General features: G+C 42.2%; 1 protein-coding gene across 1 annotated transcript in view; it reads right to left on the minus strand.

Moving 5' to 3' along the window:
* clstn2a (calsyntenin 2a) overlaps window positions 1–12,792 on the minus strand; it is a 413,239-nt gene that overhangs the window by 20,777 nt on the left and 379,670 nt on the right. The window contains exons 11-15 of the mRNA XM_078410820.1: window positions 10,489–10,655; window positions 9,615–9,763; window positions 6,347–6,555; window positions 2,078–2,242; window positions 63–208 (exon numbers count right to left, since the gene is read on the minus strand). Coding sequence (XP_078266946.1) covers window positions 63–208; window positions 2,078–2,242; window positions 6,347–6,555; window positions 9,615–9,763; window positions 10,489–10,655 — 836 coding nt within the window. The remainder of the gene's footprint in view (window positions 1–62; window positions 209–2,077; window positions 2,243–6,346; window positions 6,556–9,614; window positions 9,764–10,488; window positions 10,656–12,792) is intronic.

The raw sequence follows: 12,792 nt of genomic DNA on the forward strand, positions 1-12,792 counted from the left end.
CCTTAATACATCAGCTGTCTCGATCTGTATACCCGGAGCTGTCTTTTTCTCCTTTTTCTCACCTCCAAGTTGAATTCATTGCTTGTGTAACGCCCATTGAGCTCAGAGCAGGTGAGCCGAAACCTTCGATCAAAAATGGATGCGGTATCCCAGTGACGGTAGCGGAGTTTGCGAAGAACGTGTTCATAATTTGCCATGGTGTCCACACCTAATGGAAAGCACAGGTCACAACTGTCAGGTGGAAGGCAGCCTTGTTAATCACTATGTACACCAGGTGTCAACTTTTCCAAAACTAGCCTGGGGGAGATATCACAGCATTGAAGAGTGTCACAAATTATTTTGTCATTTGTACAAAAACATGAGACACCATTGATATGCTTTCCTACACTATATCTACGCTAGGCACTCTGTCATAGAGTCGTACAGCATGGACACAGACCCAACTTGTCCACACCGACCAACGTCCCATCTACACTAGTCCCACCTGCCTACATTTGGCCGATATCCCTCTAAACCTGTCCTAGCCATGTACCTGTCTAATTGTTTCTTAAGTATTGCAATAGTCCCTGCATCAACTGCCTCCTCTGGCAGTTCGTACCATACACCCATCACCCTTTGTGTGAAAAAGTTACCCCTCAGATTCCTATTAAATCTTTCATCTTTCGTTCCCACTTCACTTTAAACCTATGTCGTGTGTCCTAATATGGTGCCAGAGCACCGTGACTCTTTGCATGCTGGTCCTGAGGAGGATGTACTATTATCTGATATAATCACCCTACTCTTTTATGTCTCCCTTCTTCCTGTAAATCTGGAACTATATTATGCACTTTGTTTCTTTTCTTTCATTCTACCTATTGCACTTGAGTTGGGCTTGATTACTGTGCATTCAGAAAGTATTCAGACCTCTTCACTTTTTTCCACATTTTGTTAAGTTACAGCCTTATTTTAAAATGGATTAAAAAAATTTTTTATCATCAATCTACACACAATACCCCATAATAAAAAGTGAAAACAGGTGTTTAGCTTCAACCATCTCCTCTGGAAGCTTGTTCCATACACCCACCACCCTTTATGTGAAAAGGTTACCGCTCAGATTCCTATCAAATCTTTTCCCCTTCTCTATGAACCTATGTCGTCTGGTCCTTGCATGCAAAACAAAACTTTTCACTATCTCAGTACATGTGACAATAATAAACTTGCAGGTTATGTGAACAACTTGCTCATCTTCCTGTTCAATCTCTGTCTAGTTTCGAGATACATCATGGAAACAGGCCCTTCAGCCCACAGCATCCATGTCGACCAGTGATCACCCGTACACTAGTTCTACTATAGACACCAGGAACAATTTACAGAAGCCAACTAATCCACAAACCCGAACATCTTTGGAGTGTGGGAGGAAACCGGAGCACTCGGAGAAAACCCATGCGGTCACGGGGAGAACGTGCAGACTCCATAGAGGCGGCACGGTGGCGCAACGGTAGAGTTGCTGTCTTACAGCGAATGCAGCGCCGGAGACCACGGGTGCTGTACTGTAAGGAGTTTGTACGTTCTCCCCGTGACCTGCGTGGGTTTTCTCCGAGATCTTCGGTTTCCTCCCACACTCCAAAGACGTACAGGTATGTAGGTTAATTGACTGGGTAAATGTAAAAAATTGTCCCTAGTGTGTGTAGGATAGTGTTAATGTGCGGGGATCGCTGGGCGGCGCGGACTTGGTGGGCCGAAAAGGCCTGTTTCCGCGCTGTATCTGAAATATGAAATATGAAAAAAAAATAGCACCCGCAGTCAGGATCGAAACTGGGTCTCTGGCGCTGCAAAGGCAGCTACTTTACTGCTGCGCCACTGTGCCACCCATGTTTTTGATGGTTTTAGGTAATACAAGCAAGCCTTAGTAAATTAGAGACATTGTGTTTACTAATCTATAAAGGTGATATAATTGGCAGCACATATTCAATAAAATCTGTGTCAAACCACCCTGTTGAACATTGGTCGACTTAATTGACAAAGAACACATGTTAGTTTTAAACTACAATTAAACAAGTATATTCATAAAACCTTGAACAAAAGAGTTGACAGTTACCATAAACCGACATTCCTGCAGTGGAATTTGTGAACTCGAGATGTTTCCCATGTAATTCCACTGGTTCCAGTTCCAGACATTCCTGATCTGAATTCAATTCATCCCCTGTGATCAATATATCGCAATAATCCAGGTTGTGAACAATCTCCTCTGACCCACGATGGGCTGTAAAAGGATTTTTAAAACAAAATGCTAGTGAACATACAAGCACCTCACATCAATTCTGAAATCTGCACGAGAATCCAAACATTAAACATTTGCAACAAGAAAATGATGGTAAATTGTTTCACTTAATTGTCTTGGGTCATGGACGATGAATCCATTATCTCAACATTTCATTCTAAAGTGCAGAATAAGTGCAGAGTGTGCAGTTGGTATATTCCTAACTTGCAACAAAGTACTTTGCTAAATAAAAGGGTTCACAGTATCAGGACATCATTTCTTCCTCTGGTCTTTCCACAGAGGCAGATAGACTTTGGAAGGCTCTACAGTAAACTATGTTCCAACATTTCATCACATGATACAATCCTTACACCAACGCCCAATATCACATATGCTTCATCCATTTTTTAATATTGAAATATACAAGGAAAACAAAACATTCCACATAGTAGAAAAGCAGAAAATGCAGCTTATGCACATGTATTCAACTGAATACATATACACTTCCATATACACTTCTTGGCAGTAGTTTTGTTTTAAGACAAAAAGGTACCAGTATGCTTATCGTTCCTTGCTGTTGGTTTGGTTTAGTTTATAGATACAGTTTCGAAACAGGCCCATCGACCCACCAAATCCACGCCAATCATCAATCACCCGTACACTAATTCTATCGTACACACTTAACAGCAGCCAATTAACCTGTATGTCTTTGGAATGTGGGAGGAAACCAAAGCACCTGAAGAAAGCCCACGTGTTCACAGGGAGAATGTACAAACTCAGTACCGACAGAGCCCGTAGTCAGGATCGAACCCTGGTCTCTGGCGCTAACTCTGTGCCACTCTGTTGGTGTTTATGACATATCATTGTTCTATAACCTGTGGTTCATGGACCCGAGACCTAATTTAATTAATAAATGTAATTTTTCAAACCTTAGTAATCTATTACTAATTATTATATTTTTAAGTTGTAAATCTAGTTAAGTTTTTAAGAGATGCAGGTATGCTGCACCAACATGTACTGCCACAAATAAAGCACTGCTTCGTTGCCAACTGTTCCAAGTAGTTCGCATATCACACTCAAATTGAGCAGGAACTAATTCAGATAGTTGATGAATCCCAAAAAGTGCAGCTGTCAGATTTAGCACTTCTGTTACTGCTTTCACTTTGGCTTGATCTGGCTCCTCGAAACCATAATGTAAAAATGTAAGAAGCTGGAAGCAGGAGGAAAACATTCTGCTTTCCGAGCCTGCTCTGTTATTAAGATCGTGGCTGATCTTTTACCGCAGTGCCGCCTTCGACCTTAACTCTCTTTCCTCTAATACTCAAATGTCAAACGATTCCTGTCTTGAATGAACTCGACAAATGAGTCTCCGTGGGACATGGAATTCCAAAGGTTCACCACAATCTGAACGATTGGTACACTAAGGGTCTCGACCCGAAACGTCACCCATTCCTTCTCTCCCGAGATGCTGCCTGACCTGCTGAGTTACTCCAGCATTTTGTGAATAAATCGATTTGTACCAGCATCTGCAGTTATTTTCTTACACTAATGTTGATGCTGTGACTCTTGGTTCTAGACATCAACTCTGCGACTACCCATTTAAGTGAGATCACCTCTTATTCCTTTAATCTCAGAAGTCTAAAGGACAGTTTGCTAATCGCTCCTAGAACAAAGATCTCATTCTCTGAATCAAATGTATGACCTCACATGTTTTCACTTTCCAGATGCCATGTACTCATTTGCTTACTTAGCTTGTTTTTATTCCCTTGAATCATCTCTGTGTCCTGCTCATTCATCTCACAACCTACAATGCCACTCGACTCGGTACCATCAGCAAATATGGATGTACTGCGTTTGGTTCTGCGATCCGAATCAGATAGGGATTCATTTTAGTTTAAAACCTGGAATAGAAATATTATTTTTGCCAGAACAAGATTATAATTCATTTTACTCTTTAATCCTAATGTTTATAACCTACAGACTCTTCAATCTCAGTATTTCTCACGAAGATTCTGAAAAATAGTTGCCAGCTAACTTGAAAGTATTTTATAAAATAAAAAATACTTGTGGTTTCAGGACAATTTAGTTTAGTTTAGTTTAGTTTAGAGATACAGTGCAGAAAGCAGGCCCTTTGGCCCACTGAGTCCGTGCCGACCAGCGATCCCCATACATTAACACTATCCTACACACACACACACACACTAGGGACAAATTACAATTTTACCAAAGTCAATTAACCTACAAGCCTGTATGTCTTTGGAGTGTGGGTGGAAACCAGTGCACCTGGGGAAAACCTATGCAGGTCACGGAGAGAATGTACAATCTCTGTACAGACAGCACCCATAGACAGGATTGAACCCGGGTCTCTGGCGCTGTAAGGCAGCAACTACCGGTGTACCACCCTAATTTCTCATTCTGGCCTTCACCACTGATGGAATCACAGGAAGATTCGACAATAAGTGCTGTTAATCTCTTGATATGAATGATTACATTAAAACCCGAACACCAACATCACATATGCCATGTTTCATCTGCCAAATGTATAAGCAGCAACTTGATAACTTCCTGACATAAAAACCCCAAAATACAAATCACTCCTTCCTCATCAAATTGCTTTTATTCAGTTGGTTGACTCTTGTCAGTTCATACCCAGTCTCGCTGGATAGTTTCACATTAAGCTGAAATATTTCCTCTTGGGCAGAAGAGCTTATATTATTTCCCTGTCAGAGAGATATGGATGACATCTATGGTTCATAACCCAAGTTATGTTCTTCTCACTTTACACCTTGCAAGTGCACAGTATTTTCCATTTCCTCTCTTTGTGCTAACTCAATCACAATCTCTCAAATTTTAATCAGCCTATTGATGCCATAATTAGAAATCTTACCTTAAGAAAACAAGACATCTGATATTATTTTACATTGAATAGAAGAGTCAGCAAGTTATGATGCAGCTCCAGAGGACATTGGTTAGGCCACATTTGGAGTATTGCGTGCAGTTCTGGACGCCCCATTACAGGAAAGATGTGGAGGCCTTGGAGAGGCAAACAAGGGAAGTTTACCAGAATGACGATGCCTGGATTAGAGGGTTTGAGCTACAGGGAGAGTTTGAATAGACTTGATCAGCATGGGTGTCAGAGGTTATGGGGAAAAGGCAGGAGAATGGGGTTGAGAGGGAAAGATAGATCAGCCATGATTGAATGGCAGAGTAGACTGAATGGTCTAATTCTGCTCCTATAACTTATGAACTTGAATTGTTTTATCTGGAAAACTATTGAGTTCAGCAGAAGAGCAGGAGGTGAGGTGTGCTGCCTGCTGACTTCTGCAATGCAGCTTACAGAGACAGAGGTCAAAGACACATTGAACACCAGAGAGCAGACTAGTTCAATCTGCTCTTGTTCCACTGATTGAGGGATAAATATAGGCCAGGCCACTGGGGAGAACTCCGTCTTTTTACCCTCTTAATTGTTAACGATTGTTCAATAAAACAACGTTTGTCCTGCTTCCAATAAAACTCTTCTGACAAATGCCACTCACGCTCAGACACAGTCAAATCAACAGTGTCCCTCACTCTCTCTCACTTTGCTGGTGAAAATAATCATTCTCGCCCTTTAGTTTAGTTTAGTTCAGTTTAGAGATACAGCGTGGAAACAGGCCCATCGGCTCACCGAATGATATCATATCATATATATACAGCCGGAAACAGGCCTTTTCGGCCCACCAAGTCCGTGCCGCCCAGCGATCCCCATACATTAACACTATCCTACACCCACTAGGGACAATTTTTACATTTTACAGAGAGAGAGAGAGAGGGAGAGGGAGAGAGGGAGAGAGGGAGAGAGGGAGGGAGGGAGGGAGGGAGGGAGGGAGAGAGGGAGGGAGGGAGGGAGAGAGGGAGAGAGGGAGAGAGAGAGAGAGAGAGAGAGAGAGAGAGAGAGAGAGAGAGAGAGAGAGAGAGAGAGAGAGAGAGAGAGAGAGAGAGAGAGAGAGAGAGAGAGAGAGAGAGAGAGAGAGAGAGAATATATATATTATTTATAAGTATATTATTTTATTTATATATATAAATAAAGTAATATACTTTGGTCCCCAAATTGAGAAATCGACCGACCTTTGCTGTCTTCATGTCCTCCTTTTCGAACAGTGCTAACGATCCTCAAGCCTGGGAATAGTACAACACCTCTGCTGCTTTCAAACTCTGACGCTGGTCTCGAAAAATGATCCAATCCACTGATGGTGATCTTTGGTTCCACTGGCTGAAGGACCACAATGTACCCATCGATATCTGGGACTTTGATGCAAGTGTCCTCACCGAAACACCTTCAGAGATGAAAAAAACAACTTATCAGTAAACTGTGCACTACCTTACAGTCCAGAGCACGCTTCCCTGGAGAAGTTAATTATATTTATAAATAGTTGCTTCAGACAGCAGCGGGCATTTCGAGATCAAATTCTTTCCAATTATCCTTGCTGGAGTCACTCTTGCTCAACTCAATTTCGAAATCCTCTATGTCCTGATTTCTGTCATTTTTCATTTCCAGGGAAATGAACATAACAAAGATTTATCCGTTTCCTGAATCTTGTCTACTGATAACATGGGTAAGCTTATCAAACAAATGGTCATTTAGCATTGATTTAAATTAGCAATAGAACAAGCAGCATTTTGCTATTTTTATTGTTTGAGGTCGCCACCTTTCTAGAACACAAAGTGCTGGAGTCGCTCAGCAGCTCAGGACATTTTGGCAAAATTTTGGACCGGGACCCTACTTCAGAATACCTTTCTGGTTAGTAATACATTTAACACAAAGGTTGTTATGAATAGATTTTGCTTATCAATAGACTGCATCTGTTATGCCCGAATAAACGTAATAATGGCAGGTGTGCAGGAAAGAACTGTAGATGCTGGTTAAAATCGAAAGTAGACACAAAATGCTGGAGTAACTCAGCGGGCCAGGCAGCATCTGGAGAGGAGGAATGGGTGACGTTTCGGGTCGAGACCCTTCTTCAGATAATGGCAGGTGGTAATGTCTGAAACTGAAAACCCATTTTACAAGAGAGAAATTATTTCCAAATGGTGTTCAGACCACTTATGGTTAAATTGCTTTAGGAGAGCTTACTGAAGTTTAGAGAGCTTTTAATGTTGTCCCAAAGTTTAAAAGGGTTGATGGAATGAACAAAATAATTACAAGCTAGAAGATAGACACAAAATGCTGGGGTATCTCTCTGGATGGAAGAAATGGGTGACGATTTGAGTCAAGACCCTTTTTCAGACGCTAATTCCAAGCTAGTCAGGTTAACTTCAGTGGTGAGAAAAGTATTGAAATCCATGTTAAAACTTCAATTAGAAACTTGCAGATAAATCAAGCATTCAATGACTTGGGCCTTCAAACCTGCTCTGACGTCTCAGATTGTAACCTCAGCTCCACATTCCAGTCTACCCAAGAAAGCACTTCCAACACCTGAAAGTCTTTCCTTAAGTAAGAGACCAATACTGTCCATAGCACTCAGAGATGAAGTCTCACCAATGTCCTCTGTTGCTGTAGCACAATCTCAATTGCCCTGGTAATCAACCCAGTAGCTTTCCTATTGACTTTCTGTACCTGTGTACTAGTTTGTTGTGAATCATGCACTAGGATATCCAGATTCATTCGCATCTCAGAGCACTTGTGGTTCCTACCATTTAGACAATAGACAATAGACGATAGATGCAGGAGTAGGCCATTCGGCCCTTCGAGCCAGCACCACCATTCAATGTGATCATGGCTGATATCATACTTCCATCTTTCCTATTTTTCCTCCTAAAATTAACAAATTCCCATTTTTCCACAACCTACCCCAATTGCCAGAGTTTTGCCCATTTATTTAACACATCTATCCTGCCTTACAAATGGAAAGTGCTGGAAGAACTCAGCGGCTCGGGCGACATTTCTGGAAAAAAACGATGGAGCTGACGTTTCGGGTTGGCGCCCTTCTTCAGACCCAGTCCAGTCTGAAGAAGGGTTCTGACCTGAAGAGTCCTGACCTGACCTGACCCATCCTTTTACTCCAGCGATGCTGCCTGACCCACTGAGTTACTCCAGCACTTTGTGTCTATCTTCGGTATAAACCAGCATCTGCAGTTCCTTGCTACACACATATACTGCATCATAATCTCATTCAGCCCTTTCCACAACTTTTACTTTCCTATCTCTCTTTGCTTTGTCAGCAAATTTAGCAACCAGGTGTTCAGTGCCTTCAGACAAGTCAGACAGATAAGCTGAAAAAATTGGAGATACCAACGCTGATCCCTGTGGAGTACTACTTGTCACCTTTTACTGGCAGCCAGCCAATCTTCTACTCATGTCAAAATAATATCGTTTATACTATAAACCTTTACCTTGTGCAATAACCTTTGCTGCAGCACTTTGTCAAATGCCTTTTGTCAAATTCAAGTACATCATCGGTCCCCCTTTATACCCAGTATGTTACTGCTTCAAAGAAGTCCAATAAATTGATTGAATATTATTCTTCACAAAAACATTTGCCGTGACTTTTTTCTAGGTGCTCTGTTACAACATCTTCAATAATGGCTGCTGACGTTTTACTGATGAGAGGCGTTAAACTGACTGGCATGTAATAGCCTGCTTTTTTTCTCCTCCCTTTTTAAATAAAGAAGTTATGATCTTCCAAATATAATTGAACCTGATCTAGGGCATTTTGGAAAATTAAGACTAACTCAAAAATAATTTCACTCGCCACATCTTTTAAGTCCCTAGGATGAAGTCCATCAAGACCCAAGGACTTGTTAGACCACGGCTCCAAGAACCTTCTCTGTACCACTTTCCTGGTGATTGCAATTTCCCACTATTTCTCCCTTCTAATACAAGTGCTCTTGTTTAGCTTTAAAATACTGGGATTGGATCTACCGTGGGCGGCACGGTGGCGCAGCGGTTGAGTTGCTGCCTTACAGCGAATGCAGCGCCGGAGACTCAGGTTCAATCCTGACTACGGGTGCTGTACTGTACGGAGTTTGTACGTTCTCCCCGTGACCTGCGTGGGTTTTCTCCGAGATCTTCGGTTTCCTCCCACACTCCAAAGACGTACAGGTTTGTAGGTTAATTGGCTGGGCAAATGTAAAAATTGTCCCTAGTGGGTGTAGGATAGTGTTAATGTGCAGGGATCGCTGGGCGGCGCGGACCCGGTGGGCCGAAGGGCCTGTTTCTGCGCTGTATCTCTAAATCTAAATCTATTCCTCTCTCGCTCAAGCATTATTTTAATAATAAAGAATAATCCATTCTGCCTTTCTGTGCAGGAAAGGCTGGCCTTCCAAATAGCCTTTGACTGAACTACCCTTTTACTAAAACGAACATAACCGAGAAAATCATTCACAAATGACTTACTGCACTTGGGTGGATATTGTATAGCGTCGAATTCCAGGAGTTGGAAATTGTCGTGAGTTAATATATGCGACCAACTGCATTGCTCGATTTATGGTGTCGATGTCATCCCCTTCCATGACCAGGTTTGACTGGGCTGGATTAAAATGAAACTACCAAAAACAAGAACAAAATTAATTCACAAGTTATGTACACACTAGTCGTACATGAATCCTCTAATTCGATCAAAAGTAAAGATTTCAACGAAATAAATCTTTCATTTTTAATTAAATGTTAATTAATTTAGATCAATAGGGTGATATACAGTAGTAGAGTCGCTGCCTCAGAACGCCAGAGACTCAGGTTCGATCCTGACTATGGGTACTGTCTGTAGGGAGTTTGTGCCTTCTCCATGCGACTGCGTGGGTTTTCTTCGGGTGCTCTGGTTTCCTCCCACATCCCAAACACGTGCAGGTTTGGGGGTTAATTGGCTTCTGTAAATTGGCCCCAGTGTGTAGGATAGAACTAGTGTGAACGGGTGATTGTTGGTCAGTGTGGACTCGGTGGGCCGAAGGTCCTGTTTCCACGCTGCATCTCTAAAGTCAATAGAGTCTCCATGAACTTGGAATAACTCCACTTAGCGCAGCAAAATAAACTGGTCATGGTGCTCAAATCACTGAAGTATGTAATATAGTATGGCTCAACAAAAGTATATTTTAAATACAAATTCATATAAACTAAAATTATTTGTTAATACAAATGATATAATTTGAATGTTTTGTGCTCCCAGCAATTATTTGTATTGGATTTGATCCACATGCGCTAAACTCTAATGATCAATTGTGCCAATTAAAGGAAACCTCTCCATCAGCAGAGATGAGCCAACCTCATCCCTCACCTTGATTTCTTTACCAAGGCTCTCCAAGGAATTAATATCCAAGCCTTCTTTGCAGGTCTGCAAGCAGGAGATAACTTTCCGACTCTCAATCTTGCCTGGACGAATAGATAAACCTGCAAGGCTCCCGTGGAAAAACTGGGCAAACTGTGGCTTCAGAATCTCCCCACCTGAGAATAAAATGAAAAAATAATTAATGTTGATAAAATGCAGGTCTAACTGGAGCTCGGTCTTCTTTCATAACACTATCGTCTTTACCACGGATAATCGTGCAGTGCTGTGGTGCTCGTGTGTGCTACTGGATGGTACACGTAAACTCTCTGATCTTAAATCTCAGTTTACAACCAAAAAGACCGTCTTGCCACTGGCTCAGATTTTACACTCAATACGTTTGTCTCAAATGGCCTTTTACTTTATCAGCTTGAATTACATTGAGCAGCACTTGCTGAAGAGTTATTCTACACTTTTTCAGTGTATGATGTAGAACTGTTAATATATTTGAAACAATCCTGTGGAATATGAATATTTCTGTATTAGCAAATAATGCATCATTTAACATTTTCATATAGAGTCATAGAGTCATGCAGTGCGGGAACAGGCCCTTCGGAAACAGATTCTCCATGGAAATATAAGTATCCAACAAATCATCCGCCAACATTTCCATCACCTACAACGGGACCCCACCACTGGCAACATCTTCCCATCCCCTCCCCTTTCTGCGTTCCGCTGAGACCGTTCCCTCCGTAACTCTCTGGTCCACTCGTCCCTTCCTACCCAAACCACCCCATCCCCGGGCACTTTCCCCTGCAACCGCAGGAGATGCAACACCTGTCCCTTTACCTCCCCCCTCAACTCCATCCAAGGACCCAAACAGTCTTTCCAATGTAAAGGAGGTGGGGAAAGCGTTGGGGGATGGTGCCAGTATGTGTTTGGAACCAGGACTGTTCAACGTAACCAAAAGACTGGCAAAACTGGAACACAGGCGAGTGCCCACGGCCACATCTTTAACTTGGAATATCTATACTCACATGAACTTTTTTTCATCCTTTTCAATACCATGTAATCATTGAAGAAGCTATTTTGAAATAACCAAACTTTAAAATTTTAAATGGATTATAATATTTAAAAGAGAACATAAAGTTTCCCTTAATATGCAATTTGCAATTTGGAAACTTGCATTTCACTGAAACAATGTCCAGTCTTTGCTACTTACGAACACTAGGTGGCCTCAGCATTCAAAGTATCACAAACTGCATGCATTGCACAACTGCGATACGTTGGCAGGCTCAATACTTTGGTGGTGCCAGACAAGCAGATTTCCTGGACCTCTCTTCCACCCGGCCGCCCCTGTGCCCTACCTAGACTTGCACCTTTTTCTCCCCTCACCGTCCACATACATTCCTTCCTCTGGCTTAACAATTTGCTACTCCAATCCTACAATACAATACAATACAATATATCTTTATTGTCATTGTACAGGGGTACAACGAAATTGGGAAAGCACACCTATTTTTCATCTCTAGCCTTTGTCCATCCATCAGCCCATCATAAATCCCCTTTGCCTATGTTCACCTATTACCCACCAGGCATATCCCCCCCCCCCCCCCCCCCCCAACAATCAGTCTGAAGAAGGGTTTCGACCCAAAACGCCACCTATCCATGTTCTCCAGAGATGCTGCCTGGCCCGCTGAGTTACGCCAGCACTTTGTTGGGTTTTTTTGTTGGGACATTTCCTTGTCTCTACAATGGGTGACACAATGGTGCAGCGGTGGAGTTGTTGGCTCACAGCACCACAGACCTGCGTTCGTTCCTGATTATGGTTGCTGTCTGTATGCAGTTTGTACGTTCTCCCTGTGACCACGTGGGTTTTCTCTGGGTGCTCTGGTTTCCTCCCACATCCCAAAGATGTGCAGGTTTGTATGTTAATTGGCTTCTGTAACTTGTCCCTCGTGTGGAGAATAGAACTGGGGTATGAGTAATCACTGGTTGGTGTGGATTTGGTGGGCCGAAGAGCCTGTTTCCACATTGTATCACTAAACTAAACTTAACCAAACTACAAGCCAGGAAAAGATGAACTAGTCTATCAGGCCCTTGATAGCTTCTTCTAACTAGCAAATTTCCACCTCTTGCATCAACAATCTCATACCTATTCCACATAACTTGCAAAGGACTAAGTTCTTAGAAATTCATTCTCTTTGGAAGAAGGCAATCAAACCTTCAATTATCCAGTGACAGTCTTGCTTATCCATCGCACGAAAGTTTGGTGCAGGCAGCTTCAACATCAGTATTCAGAATTGAACTGAATAA

The sequence above is a fragment of the Rhinoraja longicauda genome, chromosome 13 (genome assembly GCF_053455715.1).
Source record: "Rhinoraja longicauda isolate Sanriku21f chromosome 13, sRhiLon1.1, whole genome shotgun sequence".
In the NCBI taxonomy this organism is placed as follows: Eukaryota; Metazoa; Chordata; class Chondrichthyes; order Rajiformes; family Arhynchobatidae; genus Rhinoraja; species Rhinoraja longicauda.